The following is a 22838-nucleotide window of genomic DNA, read 5'->3' on the forward strand; positions in this document are numbered from 1 at the left end:
TCCTTCCTCCATATCTTGGCTACTGTAAATAGTGCTGCTATGGATATTGGAGTGCATGTATCTTTTTGAATTATGGTTTTATTTTTTAAGCTAAAAAAACACAAATGGACATGATTAAAAGAGTTTGGGATGATGGCTATCACCCAGGAAAGGAATGGTAACCAAGAACATCAGCAGTATCCACGTTTTATTATGAAATTTTAAAAACAGATCTGAAAAAAATAAAAATATATCTCAAGCAACTATGAGCAAATGTTAAGTTTTAAAAAAGCTAAAAGACACATTATTTATTCTATTTTTCCCTCACTTGAAATATTTTACAAGTCAAAAAGAAGAAAATAAAAAATGCTTGTGGGACTCCCCTAAGTTTCTGAGACTAGAGTCAAAGAGATTAAGCTCTAAGCCTTTCCCAAATGAGACTTCTCTGGCAGTTCAGTGGTTAAGACTTTCGCCTTCCAATGCAGGGGAGCAGGGGATGCAATTTCAATCCCTAGTCAAGGAGCTAAGATAGATTTCCACACGCCTCATGGCCAAAAGACCAAAACATAAAACAGAAGCAATGCTGTAACAAATTCAATGAAGACTTCAAAAATGGTCCACATCAAAAAAAAAAAAAAAAATCGAATAAATCTTTCCCCAGTGGTCCCTGGTTACCACTCTGAAAAGCAAAATAGTGAGCTGATTAGACCATTAATCTCATTCAACATGGCATTTCTTAAATTCTTAGGAAATTGGGCTGGTGCTAACATCTTAGGAAGGCTGACTTATGATCTACTTATACCATAAGTAAAATTAAGAAATCTTAAATACATGGAAACACTTTGTCTAAAGCAGAGGTCACAAATGGGATCTACAGTCCAGAGCTATTCCACAGATGTGTTTTGCTTGACCAGCATACTTATCAAAATCAAGGCAGCATTAAAAAAATCAAGTGATTTTTGTATAATAGGGGGGGAAAAAAAAATCCAGATCCTGACTTGTCTTGAAAAGTCATTGAAAACCTTACATTCCCTTGAGGCAGCCATGGGAAGGGCTTTTCTTTAAAACTTTACATTCCCATGAGGCAGCCTTCAGTTAAATGCTTAAAGGGGGAGTTCCCTGGTCATCCAGTGGTTAAAGAATCTGCCCACCAGTACAGGGGACATGGATTCAATCCCTGGTCTGGGAAGATCCCATATGCCAAGGAGCAACTAAGCCCACTTGCCTAGAGCCCATGCTCTAGGAGAAGCCACTGCAATGAATCGCAACACAGAGTTGCCCCCAGTCGGGGAAAGGATGTGGAGAAGGGATGGTTGTGGAGTTTGGAATTGACATGTATACACTGCTATATTTGGAGTGGATAGCCAACAAGGACCTACTGTATATAGCACATGGAACTCTGCTCAATGCTATATGGCAGCCTCGATGGGAGGGGAGTTTGGAAGAGAATGGATTTATGTTTATGTATGGCTGAGTCCCTTCACTGTTGACCTGAAACTATCACAATATTGTTTGTTAATCGGCTATACCCAATACAAAATAAAAAGTTTAAAAAAGAGAAAGAGTAGCCCCCGTTCAGCCCAACTAGAGAAAGCCTGTGCACAGCAATGAAGACCCAGCACAGCTGAAATTTTAAAAAAATAATGCTTGAAGAGGAGTCAAATCTGCCCCGTTGGGTGGGACCTATCCTCCCTAGGCCCTCGGGATCCCCACCACTCCCCACTGCTCCCTGACACCTGGACCAAGGAGCACCTGTCTTTGCCATCATGTCCACACTGCTGTTTTTTATCGTCAGGGGAAAATTCTGTATAGCCACATCTCTATCAAGGGTAGAAAACTGGAAAGACAAAAGCGTTGTGATTTTTCTTGTACTTGGCTGGCTTCACTTGCCTGCCTTCTCTGTCTAGCCCTGTAGGCATTTTTACTTCCATTCCCCTAAAAAAGCTAGTCTCCACTTTTAATGGCCTTTAGCTCTTTAGGGGAAAAAATAATGAGTCCTAGTGACCTGGAAACATTCCAGACAGATTTATTATCTGCTTCTTTGTCCCTTCTTTCCCCAACTTGTTTTCCCTCCCCAACTTATTTTTAGCTGAAACATCTGGTTTTTTGTGGGTTTTTTCCCTATCAATTCCATAGTTTTGGTAAAAAAAAAAAAAAAAAAGGTATACTGTTTGATCATGTTATTTTTTTTCTAATGCTTTCAGAATTCAAATTTTCAATAGACCAATAAAGCCATTTTTAGTATGAGAAATGTCACTGTTTAAATTTCCATACTTAATTGTTGGCATAAGAAATTATCAGGATGTGCTTAGTACAGGCCATTTATATATTTCAAGCATTGACTCTACACCATCATAAAACAATGGCATCTAGAAACAACCTTATATGTTTGATAAGAGCTGTGTTTGCTGGTCATTATCACTCATCAAACCATGAACAGTTGTAATTCACACAGAGGTGTGTCTCCTATGAAGCCAGGTGTGTATAAATACCACATACCTGGGACTTCCTTAATGAATGATGATGACAAAATTTATTATCAAATTTCTAGTTTTGTGAGTTTTTCTGGACATGATGAACAGCCTCAATTAAAAGTTTAATATTTGATTACAAAATATTGAAATATTTCAAATATCAAATGCTAAGATATTTGAATCAGAAAAGGCAAATCTTTGGTGTAAAGTTTAACGTGGATGTAAAGTAATTCAAGTTCACTGTGCGATTTTGGTAGTCATCTGGATGAGTGGGACATTTTCTCCCCTCTGACCTTTTACATGCATGCTATTTGAGAATAAATGACTTGAAGCCTGTAGAACAATTGAAATTCCTGGCTATGACTCTGTCAGGCCCCAGTAACCCAGCACACACTACCTTCAAAGGACTGTTCCTGGAGCCTTGATTTTTAACCCCATCAGAATTGCGAAGCTGGCAGACCTTGCAGGATTCCCAGAGAGTGCCGCTTCTCCTCTCTCAGTCACTGCTGACCCAGCAGCATCCTAGTCCACAGCTGATCACTGTCAAAGCACCCCTACCCCTGCAGGAGGGATGGCAGACATCCCCAGTCCCAACCTAGAGCTCTGGCACTGGGGCAGCTTTTCTTGGCAACCTCGAGACTCAGCTGTGGCCCAGACCTTCCCTGTCCTCAAGCCAGCCCAGTCAGCAGTGCCCCCATGCCAACTACTGGGCTTCATCATGGTCACCTCATGGCATCCCTGTCAGGCTTCCGCCTCAAAGGACCGTTTTAAATGATAATGAAGCCAGGCTTCTCGCTTAAGAGAGGCTTGGGGAACGGTGCATGATGGGTAGACGGGAACTGATGTCTTTAAACCAGCTTTAACATTTTAAGTCTTGAAGCATAGACAAAGTAAACTTCTATCTTAATCCATCAGGACTGCTATAACCAAATACCATACTGCTATAACCAAATACTGGGTGACTTAGTGGCTTATAAACAACAGACATTTATTTCTCATGGTTCTGGAAGCTGAAAAGTCCAAGATCGAGACTCCAGCAGATTCTGTGTCTGGTGGGAATCTGCTTCCTGGTTCATAGATGCTGTGTTTTCACTGTGTCTTCACATGGCAGAAGAGGCAGGAAGCTCTTTGGGGTCTCTTTTATGAGGGCGCTAAACCCATTCATGAGGGCTCCACCCTCATGACCTAATCACCTGCCAAAGCCCCACCTTCTAACACCATAAACTAGCACATTAGGTTTCAACCTATACATTTTGAAGGAACACAAACATGCAGTTTATGGCTACCTCTGTATGCTTACCTTAGCTTTGGAGTTCAGATGTGGTGACAGATAGGGAGATGGGAGAGGCAAGAGTAACTGAAACATCTTGGGGCCAAGATGGTCACACAGTAAATCACAGCTCATGCCACTTGCTCAACAGTCCTGCCAACAGGTCCGGGGAGCTATTATTAGTTCTATTTTACAGCTGAGAAACACAAATCCAAAGAGGGTAAATGATTTGTTCAAGCACATTTGTGACCAAAACTCAAGATGTTTCCCCTCAAGTTCAAGTCCAGGACTCTTTCTCATCTTCATCCTCCTAAGTCCTGCTTTGGCAATCTTGTGGTGAATCTTCAGCCTTAAAGTTTCATAACATTCCCATGAAATAATTGCTCTGATAACTAAGAATCAGCACAATCTGCGTTTTAGGCACCAAAGTCCTAAAACTCAGAGAGGTGAAGAACTCTGGCTTAAAACAAAACCGAGTCCTTCTAGCTATAAGACAAAACATGGTCCCACCCATCAAGCTGGAAATGCATAATTATTAGTTGCATGGATACAGAATCATTTTGGGTAGTTTCCCAATGAAAAATCAATGGTGCAGTCACAGTGGCCATAGGTGCAGGATCAGGCAGTGTTGTTGGCTGACATGAGTCACTACACAGCCATAGACGAGAAGGGGCTTTATACTTACCTTGCTGGAGCGCTCTGACTCAGCAGAGGGAGGAGGTATGGTTCCTACACTCCATCATCTGTGTCCACACAGGGACTCCAAGATCAGAGGCAGCATTTAACATTCAGCTTCTAAGGACAGACACATCTGCAGCCCACGCCCCCTCTCCCACCCAAGCTACTGAAATCACTTCAGTCCATAAGAAGGCAGGAGACAGGCTTTAGTGTCTGTTAGTATCTCCCCTAAGAGGCTAGATGAAGCAAAATAACGTATGTGCTAAGTTGCCCTCAGCTGTGTCTGATTCTTTGTGATCCCATGGACTGTAGCCTGCCAGGCTCCTCTGTCCATGGGATTCTCCAGGCAAGAATACTGGAGTGGGTTGCCATGCCCTCCTCCAGGGGATCTTCCTGACCCAGGGATCAAACCTGTGTCTCTTATGCCTCTTGTATTGGCAAGCGGGTTCTTTACCACTGACACCACCTGGGAAGCAAAATATGAGACTACAGTAAATGAGATGTACCCTTACTATGAGCAGACATCATTTCTGTTTCTCAGTCTTCACGTCAGTGTCACAGCCAGTAGTCAGCCTAGATGGAGCCTAAGAGCATGATCTCTGAACAGACAACCTGCATTTGTATCTGGGCTCTGCTGCTTAGGGTCTGTGCAGTCCTAGGCATGTTGCTCAACCCTTCTGTACCTCAATTTATCATGTGGGAATAATAAATAATAACACCCACTGTGGAAAGTTATTGTCAGGATTAAATGATTTGCTACATATGAAACACTTAGAAATGGGAGCAAGTATAAAATCTTCTTGGGCGTCCCAGGTGGCGCTAGTGCTAAAGAACCCACCTGCCAATGCTGGAGACATGAGACGTGAGTTCTATCCCTGAGTCAGGAAGATCCCCTGGAGGAGGAAATGGCAACCTACTCCAGTATTCTTGCCTGGAGAATCCCATGGACAGAGGAGCCTAGCGGGCTACAGTTCACAGGGTTGCACAGAGTCAGACATAACTGAAACGACTTAGCACACATGCAGTCATAAAATCCATGAGAATAAATATGAAATCAGTGTTTTCTCTTCCTGGCTGCCTATCTTACAGCTTTGGAAGTGGTCTAAACCACTTAGATCACTTAAAGAGAGGCACCCACTAAAGTCTCTTCCAGCTCAAAGCTTCCCTGGTTTTGTGTCAGGCTTCAGGTATATCTCCAGGAGTGGACCGTGGGCAGGCAGCACTGATGTCATCAGGGAGCTTGTTAGAAATGCAAATTTTTCTATAACATAACATGCTCTCCAGGTGATTTTTAACGTTGGAGTAGCATTGTCTCAGAATACTCTTTACTGAGAAACTTCAAGCTAGATGCTCACATTCAGTCAGGAGCCCCACCCGTGGGGCTCTTACCACTGTACTTGCAGAGACCAATGGAGAAGGAAATGGCAACCCACTCCAGTATTCTTGCCTGGAGAAAGAATCCCAGGGACGGAAGAGCCTGGTGGGCTGCCGTCTATAGGGTTGCACAGAGTCAGACATGACTGAAGCGACTTAGCAGCAGCAGCAGCAAAGACCAAACATCATTGTTCACTTAGACTGACAAGTCCTTTGAAAGCAGAGGGTTTAGAGGGATTTTTTTTAGTTCTTCAACACAACCAGCTCAGTCGTTTAAGAAAAGGATGATATTTATTTATTTTTAAAAGATTTTTTGATGTGGACCATTTTTTAAGTATTTGTTGAATTTGTTACAATATTGCTTCTCTTTAATGCTTCAGTTTGTCGGCCAAGAGACGTGAAATCTTAGCTCCCTGACTAGGAATCAAACCTGCCCCCTCTGCGTTGAAAGGCAAAGTCTTAACCACTGGACCACCAGGGAAGTCCCAAGAGTAATATTTAGAGTGAGAGGACAGTCCTGGCTGCGGCAATTCCAGGAGTGATGCATGGAACTGACCCTAGTGACACATATGATAAAGAATATGCCTGCAATGCAGGAGACCTGGGTTCAAAGTGGGCATGGCAACCCACTCTGGTATTCTTTCCTGGAGAATTCCATGGGCAGAGGAGCCTGGTAGGCTACATACAGTCCATGGGGTCACAAAGAGTCACAGCTGAGTGACTAACACTTTCACTTCTTTCTGTATGGGGCTGAGTTTTCACCTTTAGTTTTCATATCATATGATCTTAGATCAGATTTCCACCTCCCATCCAGTGTTGTGGTCCAAATGAGTTTGTAAACTGGAGGTTGCTGCTTTGTGATGCAACCTTGGAGGACAGCCTCCAGTTGCTTTAAAAAAAAATTTTTTTTGAGTCTAGCTAAGTTCATGAGGAAACTCTGAGAAGTCATTCTCTGACATGAAGAGACCATTAGGCAATAAAAATTGGTCAATAGTGTTTGCTAAGTTTTCTCAAAATTCAAGCTGTTACCGTAAGTAATCACTGCAGATTTCTAAAGAGGAGAAAAGAATAAGTGAATGGACTTTAACATTAACCTCAAAATCTCTCCCCACTCCTGTGTTTCATTGCATGTATTTATTCCAGGCTCTATCCCTTTTATGATCAACTAACATAAATATAAAACACAACATTTTTAATGTGCACTTCTTTGATCTTCTGTAGGGCATAGTTCTTGTCAAGTTACTTCTTGAGCAACAGTGAAGCCATTACTTATCCAATTTTCTTCCCAAGCTGAAAAGTGTTAGTCAACACACAGCCTTCTGATACATTACAGCATCTCTTGGGTCTTCTATTTTTTTAAATAAGTATCTTTTTTAAATTATTTATTCTTTTTTTTTTTTTTGGCTGCGTGCGGGCTTTCTCTAGTTGCAGAGAGTGGGGGCTACTCTCTAGATGCAGGTACACTGGCCTCTCGTTACAGTGGCTTCCCTTGTTGCAGCGCGTGGGCTTTATGGTGAGTGGGCTTCAGTAGTTGTTGTACGTGGGCTTAGTTGCCCCGTGGCATAAGGGCTCTTTCTGGACCAGGGATAAAACTGGTGTCTACCCTGTGTTCTTACCACTGGACCACCAGGGAAGCTCTTAGGTCGGCTTCTTAAGAGTCATTCTATTGTAGAGGCACAAGGCCGTTCAAGTTCTTATCACCCCACGACCTGGGGGTTTCAGCAACCTCTTGGCCATAGCTTTGATGGACCAGCCTGTTTCCTCGGCAGTGTACATACCTCTATTGTCATAGCAACGCCTCTCAAAGACTTTTATCATAACATGTCCTTCATGCCTTTGACAAAGATCTTACTCTGCCATCATTTTGTCTGTTCTGTCAAAGCCGAATGTCTCTCCCCAGCCGCCAAGCTATTTGCTACTCTGCCACCCATTACATCAAGAGAAGTCTTCATTTTCATTTTCATTCCAGAAGACTCATGTGCCATTTTCATCACTGCACTTAGCTCATCCCACCTCCAGTGCACCGCACGTACCACCGCACATGCCCCTGACGATGCACTTCGCTCATCCCGAGTTCTTCTTCCTCCTTTCCTCCCAGTCGTCCCCATCCACTGTGGCAGAATTCTTGCTAAATATTGCCTCCGTTCGCCACTGTCCTTATATGCCCTGCTGCTGCTGTATCCACACTACCTTGCTTTGCAAATATCTCCAAGCAATCTTCATATATAAGTTCTTGTTAGATAATTTACTAGTGAAGATTGGAGGCAGCAGAGAACTTCCCATTGCTTTTGTTAATGCTGTGTTTGCGGGACCAGTCCAGAGAGTTGAGGTCAGTAGAATGAATGCTCAGCATGAAGTGGGCACTCACTACATGTTATTCATCAATGGCAAAAAAAAAATAAGTTGCTTGATCTTCTGAAGACAACCAGGGCAGAAAAAGCAGTTTGGAATCTTCCTCAGTGAGGCATACTGTAGAGAGCTCTAAGGAGACACAATTAGAAGCCGTCTTTCTGTTTTCATGTAAACGGTAAAAGCGCGTATGTGAAAAAATATGAGGCCGACTGTGGCTTTTTGGATGGCTGCACACTTCTCTTCTGCTCTGAATGCTTGCCTGGTTTGCATTACGATTTCCTTCCTTGTTGGAAAACGACATAGACTTTCTCCCTTTCTTTGGAAGAAGTAGGACCTGTTGGAAATGTGAGGCTCCAGGATTGAAATGCAATGGGCTTGGCTGTAGTGCTCTGTAGTGCATTTCTTGACAAGTCCTGAAAAGACTATTGAATTCTGGCCTGAGTTTTTTTTTTTTTTTCCTGCAGTATTTGGATGGGATTCAGCTGCCATGTTTGGCTGGATTGAGTAATCAAAAGAGGTTTCTTTTTTCTTTCTCGGCAATCTTATGTACAGTTTCATCCTTTAGAGTTCAAATGGAATATTTTACTACCAATACAAATACTTTTGAATGCAATAGAATCATAGCTCTTTCATAAGCAAACAATCCATCTTTTTAAATGACGTGGAAACAGGCAAAAACATAAACTGAACGTGTGATCCTGATAGAAAAACTGCCAGGTAAGTGGTAAGTTTACTAGGGGATACCAAGTTGCAATGGAGATTTTTTTTTTTTTTAGTTAAACACGCATTTTGGATGAACTTTTACTTAACTGCAGAAATTTTTCCCTCTTTTGTTTGATATGATAAAAGTACTCTATCTGTCTTTTCTGCAGTGTTTGTAGCTGGTGTGAGTTTGGTGGGCTAGGAGTTTTGATGCTCTCTAATCAACTTCAAAGGGCTGCTGGCCTTTGAATCTACTCCATCTCTAAAATTCTAGCTTTAATGATCAGATGAGCCTGCAGTTTTTTCCTTTGTGATTAAAGAAGGGAGAAGCCGAAATGTGTTTATTATTCTGCAAAATACTTGAGATGATAGGATCCCCAGAGCTGCATTGTGTCCTGGAAATGAGAACTGGTCCAGTCGCAGACTCCTTCAAGCCAAGGGAGGGACATTAACAAGTCAGGGGAACAGAGGGACATGATGTCAGTGGGTGATTGTGCAGTGCTGTCTGCTAAGCAGTGCTGGCCTTGTGCCTTTCAGGGTCCCTGCAAGTCATGAACAAAACCAGAAGGATTATGGAGCGTGGGGGGGCCACCTTCACCAATGCCTTCGTGACCACGCCCATGTGCTGCCCCTCCCGCTCCTCCATGCTCACTGGCAAGTACGTGCACAACCACAACATCTACACCAACAACGAGAACTGCTCTTCCCCCTCCTGGCAGGCGGTGCACGAGCCTCGGACGTTTGCTGTCTATCTGAACAGCACCGGCTACAGAACAGGTAAAGGGAAACTTCCAGGCCTTCAATTCCATGAACTCTGGTAACACATCTCAGAAAAATGCACTATGTGATGAAATCTGTGAACTTCCAATCGGTCCCTCAATGGAAGGAATCTAGACTTGCCTCCCTCCGCATCCCTTACTTTTGTCTCTGATGAATGTCCCAGCCAGAGGTCCCTTAGAGAAATGTCAGAATGATCCTCAGTGGACACGTGAAGAAGTTGTCCCCATCAGCACGTGCATGTGTGTGTGTGCTCAGTCACTAAGTCATGTTGTACTCTTTGCAATCCCATGGACTGTAGCCTGCCAGGGTCCTCTGTTCCATCAGAGCACCCAGCAATTGGAATTTTCCAGACAACCTGCAACAGAAGAGTTTCTATCCCATGAGCCTGCTTACCTCAACCTCCCAAATTTCCAGGTCCTGGCGCCAACTGAGCACATTCTTACATGCAGAACACCTATCCCAGGATCTGGGACACAATAGATTATCAAAATTATTTACTGAATTCATAAATAGCTGAAAGAAATAATCCAATGAGGTGTACCTTATTAATTCACCTATTTACTTACTCATAATTAATAGGATTCTGCTTTTCTTCAGCTTCATTGTGATTACTTTTAGATCTCAAATGTTCACCCTTATTTCCCAGGAAAGGAGGGCATCCCATAGTACACCTTTTATCACCGTTTAACCTACATAGATGAGGGGTGTTGTTAACTGGTGTCTTGCATATTAAGGACCTCCTTCCAGAGAGATCGTGAACATCATGTCAATCGTTCTAAGAAATAAGCAAGGCACCTTCCTGTATGATTGACCCAAAGCCTTTATTCTCCAAGCATTTAAATGCTCTCATTAGGTTTTCTGAGCATTTCTTTTTTTTAATTTTTTTTTTATTATTATTTTAGACTTAGCCACATGTGGCCAATAGCTACCATATTGTATTAGCACAGTTTCCACTATCTTTGGGGCAGTGGAACCATTTTAATAGAATTAGGAGTGGGAAAGACATAGTCTGAGCATTTTTTTAGGAAAGGAAACCCAGATATTGATTGAGGGCTGTAAAGGAAAATAATTTTTTCAGAACCAACTAGATTTATTTATAAGAATTCAGGGTGTCATCATTAAAAACTTGTTGGAAATGATTTTCAGGTCTGCAGATTCTCTCTTCTGAAGATTTAAAAGGAAAGGATTTTGGATAAAGGTATTCTCTCTAAAATCTCTTCTAAAAATGAAATTAATCTTTTCCGCTGGATTTAGGAACTAAGTGGCCATTGACTTCTGTGCAGAGCACCTTGTGGGCACTTAATACTTGTTATTTATGGATGAAAACACTGACTGTGGAGATGATAACATTGTCATCCACAGACATCTCAAAGTCTCCACTCACATAAGGAACTCCTCCCATGAGCCTTAAAGGTGTCTGCTTATGCTTCGGAAAGAAACTAGGTTACTCGGAGAGCCTTATCCTGAGTGTTTTCCCACATAAGTGGTTTAAATTTACAGCACCGTTCATCTGAGAGCTCTAAAGCAATTTGCAAATCTCTCCAACATCCCTGTAGGGTTTATAAACAGCAAATGTACTTGGCTTCATTTTATAACTGAGGTGAGGATTTCAAGTACCATATGACCAGCTCATAAGCAAAATCAGAAATGGTCCCCTGATGCCTGACTCCTGATTTTGACCACCAAATTGTGTTTTATTCATGGGAAGCATTGTGTGAAGTCAGTGCCTTTCAACTCTCATTGTCCCTATAATTGAATTCCTAGTAGCAGAGACAGAGATAGTTGGAACCTAGGGAGTTAGAACACTCATCATATCCAAACCAACGTGGTTGGTGTCTGTCCTAGGAAACAGAGATGTGGGTGACAAAGAGAACCCTGCTGAGACAGAGCTGTTGACTAGGGCTTGCTAATACATTTCAGGGTCAAATCAAGAAAGGGAAGAATGAAAAGAAGTCTGGAGAGAGCGTGAACACGGCTATAGTTGACAGTGTTTCATTGTGTACTCGAAATTTGCTAAGAGGATAGATCTTGGGTGTTCTTATCACAACAGAAAATAATGGAAACTACTGAACATGTAAAGGGATGAGTATGTTGATTGACTTAGCAATGGTTCTTGTTTCACAGTGTTTTTGTATAGCGGGCCCTTGGGTTATAAACCTTACAATTTTTGATTGTCAATTTTACTTCAGTAAAGCTGGGCCATCGGAAAGAAAGGGGAAAAATGCGAAATTGATATTTGGTGCTTGCTTCCTCTGTACCAGACATTTTAGCTGAGTTTGCTCACCTAACTCTTCCTACAGCCTTGAAAGGATTTGCCCATATTGCCAGTGAAGAAACAGAAACTCAGGAGAGTTGGTCTGAGGTCACAAGCTAGTCCGTGACAGACTGAATCTAGCACACCTGACTCCATCTTTCTTCTTCCCATTATCTTATTTCCTGACATATGTTTCTATCATGCCTCATTCCAAAGTGCCTGATAGAGACACATAAAACATAATAGGATACAGAGCAATAAGGACCCTGTCCAGTAGAAATGGAGGGTAAAACCAGCTCAAATCAAGGCAAAGGTTAATATACAAACCACAGACATGCCACAGAATTGTGGAGAAAGGCTGCATATTTGAAGTTAAACTTCCAGATGTCAAAAGCAAAAATGGAAACGCCATCCAGTACAAAGTTCATTGGGCCACCAAGAAAAAACAAATCTGTTGCTTCTAAGAAGTGGAGTGTATTCTGGTACTTGTTTAAATTATCCTATGCTGTATCCAACCTACAGTGGGTTACAAGAGCTTGAATAAACCTCAGAGATAATTTCGTTCAGTTCTCTTATTCTCAAATGGTAAAGAATCCGCCTGCAATGTAGGAGACCTGGGTTCCATCCCTGGGCTGGAAAGATTCCCTGGAGAAGGGAATGGCAACCCACTCTAGTATTTTGGCCTGGAGAATCCCATGGAAAAAGCAGCCAGGTGGGATACAGTCCATGGGATCACAAAGAATCATACAGGACTGAGCAACTAAGCATATATAGATAAACAAACTTAAATATTCCACTTTTTTTTTTAATTTTACTTTTTGGCCACACCGCCCAAGAGGTAGGTAGGATCTTAGTTCCCTGACCAAGGATCGAATCAGTGCCCCCTACATTGTAAGCACAAAGTGCTAACCACTGGACCACCAGGGAAGTCCCATCAGATGAACAAATTTAGACCCACAAGATAAGGGGACTTGCTGAAAATGACCCATCTGATGTTCTACTAGGAAGAGTGAGCAGCAAGACCTTGGTTTTCAGGGTTCTTTCCAGTATGGTACCCTAGCCTTGTGGGTTAGGTCTAGGAGGAAACTGCAGACAATCAGCCTTTCCCGGGGACAACTAGCAGTCCTGTGGTGCAGTCCGTTGGGCCTGCTTCAATCAGTTCTCTTCTTCAGGAAGAGGAGATACGCTTCTGAAAATTAACTCACATTGTGTAGCCAACCTTCTTCCCTGGGGTCTAGACACTTAGGTAATAATGGAATTTACAGTGAGTCATCCTACAAAGTAAAAGGAATTCTTTAAGGAAAACAGGACTTTCCAAATGCTTAAGACTTTTTCAAACACTCTGCTAGGAATATAAAATGGATGATATGCACCCAGGAAAATAAATTTTGAGAGTGCCCACTAGTAAGTCAGAAAAGGTAAAAATTGGAAGGCTAGAACAGCAGTGATAATGAGCTATATAACTTAAATTCATCTTTAATGGGAAAATATTGATATGTCTCAGACAATTAGGAAGTAAAGGTGTCTCTGTGACAATAATTATCAATCCAACCAGGGACAGAGACTCATTTGAAAATCTACAAATAAGCACATCAGGATGACAGACATCTCAGGAAGTTAAGAAAATTTGTGTGTCGGTTTTAAACCAGCATAATTATTTATGAACCACCAAACTAGTGGGGGGGGGGAGCCAATATATAAAGATTTTATTGTTTTCCTAACAATAAATGCATCATTTAGAACATTTAGCTGAAAACATAGAAAAAATAATGACGGAAGCTGTATTATACATAAATATTCATCTAGTGAGAATCACAAAGCAGTAATCAGTTTTACGAAGAACAACTCAGAGAAGACAAACTACTGAGAGACTTATTTTGGAAGGTAACCAGAGTACATGGATTTAAATGAATTGAATTGATCCAGTATTGTATTTACCATTGTATGACATTATTTTCTTTTTTCAGAACCAAGGCATATTTTTGGACTGACTACACCTAAATTTTTCTAACTTTACTCATGGAAAATATGACTTTACAACAGCTTAAATGTTTAAGAAAGGAAAATACAATAACATTTCTATTGCATTTTATGTTCTAAGTGAAGTGGTAACAATATTGAATTATCTATCATAAAAAGGAAAATTCTACCTGATTATCCACTCAAAATTTTTTAGTTTAAATTTCTTTTGCAAGTAGAGACATGAATGTAAAACCTGGCATAAATTTTAAAGTGACAGTAATAATCCATAATTGAGAGGTAGAATCAAGTATTAGGGGAAAAAACCCTGAACCAAACGGTGAAGAACTGGAATCACGTCCTTACTCTGCCTTGAACTTATTTCGAGAACTTTTCCAGGCCAGTTTTCTAACCTATAGAATGCAGAGATAGGACTAGAGGGATTCCTTAGTTCTCTTTCCTATCCAAAATTATATTGTAATTTTATTATAATCATTGTAATCATACTGATTCCTTTAAAAATGGTAGTGCTCAAATTATAATCATAACACAGGATTTGTAAATTCACAGGTGAATTAAATTTTAGTCATACTAATTCTGCTTCATATCACTGGGGTGGAAGGGACAATATTTAATAGAGACCTGCAGTAAAATTGTTATGTAAAGAATTATTTTTGTAACAAAACACCGCAGACAAATTAATCAATTTTTATGTGTCTTTTTACATTATAAAATTTATTTATGTTACTTATGAAGTGAAATGAAAGTCACTCAGTCGTGTCTGATTCTACACAGTCCCATAGACTGTAGCCCGCCAGGCTTCTCTGTCCATGGAATTCTCCAGGCAGGAATACTGGAACGGGTTGCCATTCCCTTCTCCAGGGGATCTTCCAGACCCAGAGGTAGATCCTGGGTTTTCTGCATTTCAGTCAGATTCTTTACAGCCTGAGCCACCAGGAAGACCCCATGTTACTTATGGCAAGTATATTTATTCTCTAATATGAGATGTTTTAAAAATTTATTAATAGAGTTCACTAAAAGTAAAACAAACTAATATTCTTATTTTTATGAATGATGGTATTATGGATTTTTGATAAGTACCCAAAAACAAGATGTAGCCTACCATAGTATGCTATTAATTGAGTCACATTATGCTTAAAACTATAGTGGACTTTGATCCATGAAGAGACATAAAGTAAGATTCCTGTCTTGGCTAGACTTCCAGTCTAGTTGGGGAAACCAAACTTGTGTGTACGAGGTGACATAAGAGTAAATCATAATTTTAACTTGGTTCAAAATTATGTAAATTAATAGTTACTATTAGTGAAATCCTGCCACCCCAAATCTAATCATTGCAAGCAGAGCTCAATTAGTATATTATTTGTTATATTAAATAACATTTGACTTCTCTACAGCATCAGAAATCTTTTGTATATGTAGTTACTATTGCAAATCTAAAAATAAAAGCTTTTACCTCAAATAGTTGAAGGAAATTTTTCTAAGTGTTGTGTAACAGGTAGTTTTGGACAGAAGTAGTGTGAACTGAAGTCAACAGTCGTTATGATCAGGACTTTCTGATCTTTCTCCCTGTCACCCAACCCCACCTTCCACCTTCTAAACAGCTGTGAAGGGAAGTGTTTAATGGCCCAGAGAAGAGAGGAGGGGTAGATGGTGTGCTAGTGACATATTCAGACAGTAGTTGAGTTGAATTGCCAAAGCTAAGGGATTGAAAAACTTCAAACTGCACGTAATATAATGGCAATATGGGCAAGAAAATGAAGTTCACCTTCGAGAGGGAGGAAGAGATTTAGTGCATCTGGAGGAAAATAATTAGAATCCCAGATAATCAATTGCAGAGCACTGCCAGGAAGTGTTGTTGAAAGAGGCCAGGGATAATTATAAATGAGCCTCCGTGTTCGAAGGCGACACTAAAGGCTGAGTAACTCCCCACTGACAACGCTGGGTACTGCCTCATGATGCACGAGGTCCCGTCTCCCTTGAAGCCAAGGGTGATGGGTGAGGACACATTTGGAATAGTGAGTACATTTTTTACACCCCATTAACACAAAGACACGGAAAACCTGGAGGGAGTTCTGAAGCGAATAACAGGGACTATTAAGAGACTTAAAGGAATTGTTTATAAGGGGAGGATTAAGGGAAAGGGAGATAGCCATGGCAATGGGTAGAAAACAGTCCTAAATAACCTAACGGGTAAAACAATGAGGAAAGGGCAGGAATGACTTGGCCTGGCTTCCTTGAGAGGGGGAAAAAAAAGAACAGAGAACAAAACTAAAAGTAGCAAGAAAAAAAAAATCTAAAAAACTAATTAAGCAAGAAAATGTCAGCCAATTGGGAGAGGATTTGTTGCTACAAAAATGAATCAGATTAGGGAAGAAAACTGTGTAACCTCTCCAGCGATGTTTTCAGATGCACAAGGGCAGAACTCTAGAACAGAATTTCCTTGCACTTCAGGAGGGTAAGTTATTTAAATCAGAACCCAGAGTTGAAAGGCTAATGATCATGGTGATGGTAACCATAATACTGGGACTACCCAGGTAGCTCAATGGTAAAGAATCTGCCTGCCAATGCAGGAGAACTGGATTCCATCCCTGAGTCAGGATTCCCCTGGAGGAGGAAAGGGCAACCCACTCCAGTATTCTTGCCTGGGGAATTCCATGGACAGAGAAGCCTAGCCAGCTACAGTCCTGTAGCTGGGATCAAAAAGAGTTGGACACGACTTAGCGACTAAACAACAAACAAAAATCATAATGTTGGGTTGGCCAAAAGTTTCATAAGATGTAGAAAAACCTGAACAAACTTTTTGGCCAACCTAGTACCAGCAGTGGCAGCACTTAATAAGCCCTCATTATGTGCCAGGTACTGTTTTCAGTGCTTTACATATGTATTAATTCATCTTCATCCTCACTGTATCCCTTCCACTATTATCATCATCATCTTCCTGGTTTTCCAAGAAGAGAATTAGAAGTAGAGAGAGGTTAAGTAAGTCACCTCTGGACATGTAATTAGAAAGTAACAGAGCCAGGATTTGAACCCAGGCAGCCTGGCCCCAGGCTTTATATTCCTAACCACTATGATCTTTTATAAAAAGAGGGAAAAGTGGGAAAAAAAAAAACCCCTGAGGATGAGGAGCAGGCCAGGGGAAAGAGCTGGGCTCTGGGTTATCAAGTGAAAGGCTTCTGGAAACAGTCCCATTCTGAAGTCATGCTGGTGGGGTGTGGCCTTGGTCTGCTGCCTGGGACTCTTAAGTCCCATTGCATTTTGTCAGAAAGGAAAATTATCTGTGGTTCAGTGTGAGAAGGTGGTTAGTCTCTGAAGATGAGAACATCCCATTGGAAGAATTCCTACAGCTCATAGGAAGTTCAGAGGGAAATCCTGAGTCACAGCTGACGTGAGACCTTCTGACACTTTGTTCCATGCCTGTCTGTCTGCTCAGGGGCCCTGGCAGAATCCTCAAGCTGTGGATGTTTGACTAAGGGACCATCTGATTGATTCAGTCATTTGCAGATTCAATGTATAAACATTCATTCAGCAAGTAAACAAACATTGCTGTGTTCCTCAGACTTGAGTCAACTCTTCAAAGAAAATAAATCCAAAGAGAAGTACCAACTTTTGCACCTATGAAACTCTACTCTGAAAATATTTTGACCAAATTAGCTTTTTTGAAAAATCATAACTCAATTGAAAACACAAAATTTAACAAGTCCAGAACTTGTAGAGTTCCCAGAATATGTGGGGGTCCATGAACTCCAGTTCAAGAAACAAAATTAATGGAGCCCCTAGACTACATGCTAGGATGGGAGGAGCGTGCACACAGATGAAATTAAGGCAGTGTTTGTCTGAAAAAAACCTTACAATATAAGAGATACTGGCTTCCCCAGTGGCTTAGCAGAAATAATCTGCCTGCATTGTGAGTTGGGAAGATCCCCTGGAGGAGGAAATGGCACCCCCCTGCAGTATTCTTGCCTGGGAAATCCCATGGACAGAGCAGCCTGGTGAGCTACAATCCAGGGGGTCACAAAAGATTCAGACTTGACTTAGTGACTAAACAACAACATAAGGGAGATTATGCTTATACATGAACATAACTGTTCCACAAGGAAGGATGAGACTGTGATATCGAGCCACAGAGATAAAATCCTGTGCAATCAGTGCAAAGACTGGGAGTGAAATGGCATCTGTTCTGGCCTGATTCATAGAGAGGGAGACCAAGAGAACAGCACAGGCAAAGAAGGAGAGGTGGAAACCAGAACACCTAGAGGCATCACAGAGATGTGCAAGATGGGGTTGGAAAGAGAGAGATCTTGTCCAGACAAAAGGAAGGCCTTGGATGGCAAGCTGTTAAACTCACTGTGATTCTTCATCCAAGATTTCGAGAAGGAGGTATCACCTGAGCTGGTCTTCAGGAAGCTGATGGTGAGAGTGGAAAGACCCTGGAGCATGCATAGGAGAGATGGTCAGGAATCTGTGGGCCCCCAGGAGGGGTGTCAAGTCAGAGAAAGAGTGAGAGGTCCCAGGGCTCTGACCCACTTAGAGCCTACAGGCAGCAGCTGCTGCATAGCAAGGTGAGCAAAGGGGTAGGTGAGGCAGGGAAAGTGCTGGGTGGCCATGCCTGGTGAGTGATGATGCCACTCTGAGAATCAAAGGCTTTCTAAAGAAGTACATATGCAAGGGAAAGTTATTCATTCCATTCTGGACGATTGCATTAGGAGCAAGAAAAACATTCAGATGGAGATATTCTACTGGTGGTTATATTTCAAAGATGAAATCAAGCTAAATGGAGATTCCGTAAAGACCCAGGAATGAAATATGTTGGATAAGTTTGAGATTCAGAAACATGTGCTTTAAGAGCAATACCAGTAAAGTGCCTGAATTCCAGGATCTGTTTTCATCATTCCGAGCCAGTCATCCAAGAACTTTCTTCATGTATGTAAGTAGAGGCGTCTGTAATGAAGCCAGAAAGTGGGTTTGACAGGGAAGGCATCTGGTTGAGCAGTGGTGTTTTTGTGGCACGTATGTCAATACTTCTATTTTACTGTAATTCTATGAAAATTAGTCATCAAGGTTGTAACCCCATGTTGCTAGAATTTTTGATTATCAGTAATAAGCACACATTTGTAAAATATACACAATGCAAACAAGATGACATGCATGTGACATAAAGGCGCTGACCACATCCCATAGAAACTGAGTTTACGAAGGTTCTTTGACTAGGAAAATATGTACTGTCCTGATAGCCAAAAACAAAGACAAGTTTTTCAATAATATTTTTGTAATTCACAACTTTCAAGAGATATGTTGGAAAACTTACCCCAAAGACAACTTTCAGTACTCCACATCTCACACCAGCTACTTCTCTGATTATTATATAAACTTAACAAAAAAGATTCATTCTGCTTTTATCCTGGAAGGACCACAAAAAATACATGCATTCAAAGTATCATGAACCTGATGGTGATTTTATTAAACTATACTATATTTATATAAACTATCCATGTACCTAGGCACTATTCTTATTTATTCAAAAGGAAAATGTATGTGGGTCACTTTACCAAAGAATCAGAGTATTACGTGAATGTTACCTTGGCATCCACTGTTACCTAGGTTAACTTTTGTTTCACTGTCTTTTTTTCAAGACATAATTTCATGTCGATGCATTTAGTTATGACTGATCATTTCATATGAGAAAATAATCCTTCTTTCCCCCTTGCAGCCTTTTTTGGAAAATACCTCAACGAATATAATGGCAGCTACATCCCTCCTGGGTGGCGAGAATGGCTTGGATTAATCAAGAATTCTCGTTTCTATAATTACACTGTTTGTCGCAATGGCATCAAAGAAAAGCATGGATTTGATTATGCGAAGGTAATTTTCAGGCACTTTTACACTGCATCAATTTACTTCATGCATAATGGGAGAAAGTCATTTTCAGTATGTTAGCCTATCCACGAGATTGGCTATGTTCTCACAGTTTTAGAATGAGAAATTTTAAGATAATTTTAAACTCCAGGCAAGAAAAAGGCTCTCAGGAACACTGACTTTGAATAGTGGGTTTTTTTCTCCCCTTCATTAGGATGAAAGGCAATCAGCCTTTGATGAAAGTATTATCAAAAAAATCATGGATGCCTCCACTCTGTCTTGTGATAATTCTTGGTTCTCCCCCCTCTAGAAGACTTGCCCACATAATCAGATGTTCATCTTGTACTGTTTGCTTTTCATTAGGGTGAGAGTATATTCTGTCTGTGGCTTCAGATTTAGATGTAAGAATAAGAAAAGACAAGTGCAAAACTCAAAAGTTGGGAAACCACATTCTTTGCTTTTACCACACTTTGATATTGACAAGGACACCTGCCCATGGCAGCTAGAGTCCACAAAAGTCTGTAAGGCAGTCAATCCTAGTATTTCCAAATCAGTTCATAGAAACTGAAGTGAACAGGTCCCAGAGTTCTCTAACAAATGGATCCCAGATTAGACTTTTTAAAATCCACACAGCTTTTGTGATTGCCAACTTAAAACGATTTCCAGATCACAGGAGTGGAGGGGGAAACATCTTTAAATTTAGCCTGCTAATTAGCCTAAAATACCCTCTTCCCTCCTAACCATGTCCATCTCATCCTCATTCATCTAAAAGAAGCTGAGAATCTGCTCCAACTAGCATAGATCTCTGTGAAAAAGACGTTGGTAGAAATCAGAAAGAGGGGACTTGATCTAATTTTGGCACATTGCTATTCTTATGCTTGGCCTGATTTGAGCTCAAGGGACTTGGCGGGGGAGATAAAGTGTAAGTCTCCTTTCATACCCTCCAGAAAACAATGCATGCAAATGAATTCACAAACATTGCTAATAGGTTTCCAGACTCATCAGAGTTGAGAGTTGGCAGAAACCTTGGAGGCAGGTTTGAGCAGTGCCCTACAAAGTACACTAATTGTCACTGCTCCCATTTTTATCTGTGGGGATACTTGTCATGCTCCTTGTTCAAGCTATTAACCTTTCTTTCCCTGTTGTCCTAAGGAGAGCAAAGTAATCAAGATTCCCTCCAAAGACTAAATCAGCGTATCTTGCCCGTTATCACAGCTGATTAAGTGTCAAAGACAACTGTGTCGAAAAGAATATAGATTTTTTTTTTTTTTTAGAGAGAGGAAAGGAATGAAACAGACACTTCCTTGAAAGGAGGTGATAGCCTGTGGGCTTGTCCTAAGAAGGACATGTGACGTAGGCTTGGTCCCTTGGGCAAGGGTTTTGCAGCTGTTCTAGTCCTTGAATCTACATGCGATTAGTCATGCCTAGAAGCCTCTGACAGTGCACATTGCCTGAGCGCTTTCTGAATAAACTTTATACTGGAGTTCCAGGCCAATGATACACACTTAGAGGAAGCAGGTGTTTTCAGTTTTCATCTTTTCTTTTTCATTCCATCTCTTCCCCCGCTTTTCCTTATAGTCTTGCATCAGCCCCTTGGATTATAGATTAAATTGTTCTATTAACAAGTCAGGCTCTAATCCCAACAGCTGGATCATTTTAGTTGTGCAATTAACAGGGTATAATCCGCAGGAAATCAACTACTCCCCATATTGAGTGTTTCAGATAAACTAATTCATAGAATGTTGCCCCTTTTCCCTGTGCATCCAGATTTTGGTCATGACTTTCATTGCAATCATTGTGTAATTCTCACAGGTGAATTTTTAATTTCACAAAAAGATTTTGTGTGTGCGTGCATTTATGCGTGTATGTGTATATGCATGTGCATGTCTGTGTGTGTGTGTCTGCAACTGTGAATTTGTAGTGGGCGTGGGTATTTCCTGCCCTTGAAGCAATTAAATTTTTTGTCAACGAATTACATCAGCGAAACCTGAGAATGAAATATGTATCCGGTGTTTCATGTACTATAGCATTTGTATTGCCAGATCTGATCATTATCTTGGGCAAACAGTACTTGACTTTTTATTTTTTTTCCCCTAATTCTGAAATTGTACATTACTTTAAAAAAGATGTTTGTGTGTGTTACTATGCTAGCAACCCTAGAAAGTAATTAGCAACTGATCTCTGTTTGCAGAAGATGTTTTTCTCCTTGGGAAGTACAGTTTCTCTTCCTGCTTAAGATCTTACCTCCTCATTCAGTGAGTTGCTTCTGAGGGAAAACAGTATTCAAATGTGATCTGATGAATGTCACGTTTTGTAATTTTTGTTTTGTGTCAAATGTATGTTTCAGGACTACTTCACAGACTTAATCACTAACGAGAGCATTAATTACTTCAAAATGTCTAAGAGAATGTATCCCCATAGGCCCATTATGATGGTGATCAGCCACGCGGCGCCCCACGGCCCCGAGGACTCGGCTCCACAGTTTTCAGAACTGTACCCCAATGCTTCCCAACACATGTGAGTAACAGCCTCAGCTCTGGGACCTGCTGAGATCGAGCCTCTCCTTTGCGTCCCACCCGGCTCCTCCCCTGCACCCCATTTCTTTCCACGTGGTATCTCCACAGGGCAGGCATAGGGCTTCTGCCCCGAGACCACAGAACAGGCAGGCCCTGAACTCAGGGGCTTGCTGAGGTGGTTTGATTACGAATCACATCTCCAACATCGTTAGTGACTGACCAACAACAAGAACAACAAAATGAACAGAGAGAGAAACACATGGGGTGACTGGGGGGTGATTTTGATCAAGGGCCTCCTTCAGTTGTCTGAAATAATATTCATCAACATGATTTAATAATAATAATGATCAAATGGTATGTTTCTTTTAGCAGCAGAGTGGTGGTGACCGCCCCCCCCCCCCAGTCTGGTTATAGAGACCTGGGTGAATTTCCTGGGCTCGGGCTGTCCGCAGCTTTGCCACAGATGTCTGATTAGAATTGCTGCAGAGGCAGCTGCAGAGGGCTTGCCCGAGAGGCCGTCTCAGGTCACGGCTTTAAAATAACCTGATGTTTCTTTTTGAGAGGCAGGAGGCTTGGGGAGGGGGTTGGGAGGCCCAGAGGAGAGGCTGATGGCATACGGAGAT

The 22838-nt window shown here is 41.3% G+C and overlaps 1 protein-coding gene across 6 annotated transcripts in view; it reads left to right on the forward strand.

Moving 5' to 3' along the window:
* The window catches only part of SULF1 (sulfatase 1), a 188440-nt gene that overhangs the window by 108906 nt on the left and 56696 nt on the right, over positions 1–22838 (forward strand). For all 6 annotated transcript variants that reach the window (XM_043484098.1, XM_043484097.1, XM_043484096.1 and 3 more), the window contains 3 exons: positions 9367–9606; positions 19554–19705; positions 22047–22216. In XM_043484098.1, coding sequence (XP_043340033.1) covers positions 9367–9606; positions 19554–19705; positions 22047–22216 — 562 coding nt within the window. The remainder of the gene's footprint in view (positions 1–9366; positions 9607–19553; positions 19706–22046; positions 22217–22838) is intronic.

The sequence above is a fragment of the Cervus canadensis genome, chromosome 12 (assembly GCF_019320065.1).
Source record: "Cervus canadensis isolate Bull #8, Minnesota chromosome 12, ASM1932006v1, whole genome shotgun sequence".
Classification (NCBI taxonomy): domain Eukaryota; kingdom Metazoa; phylum Chordata; class Mammalia; order Artiodactyla; family Cervidae; genus Cervus; species Cervus canadensis.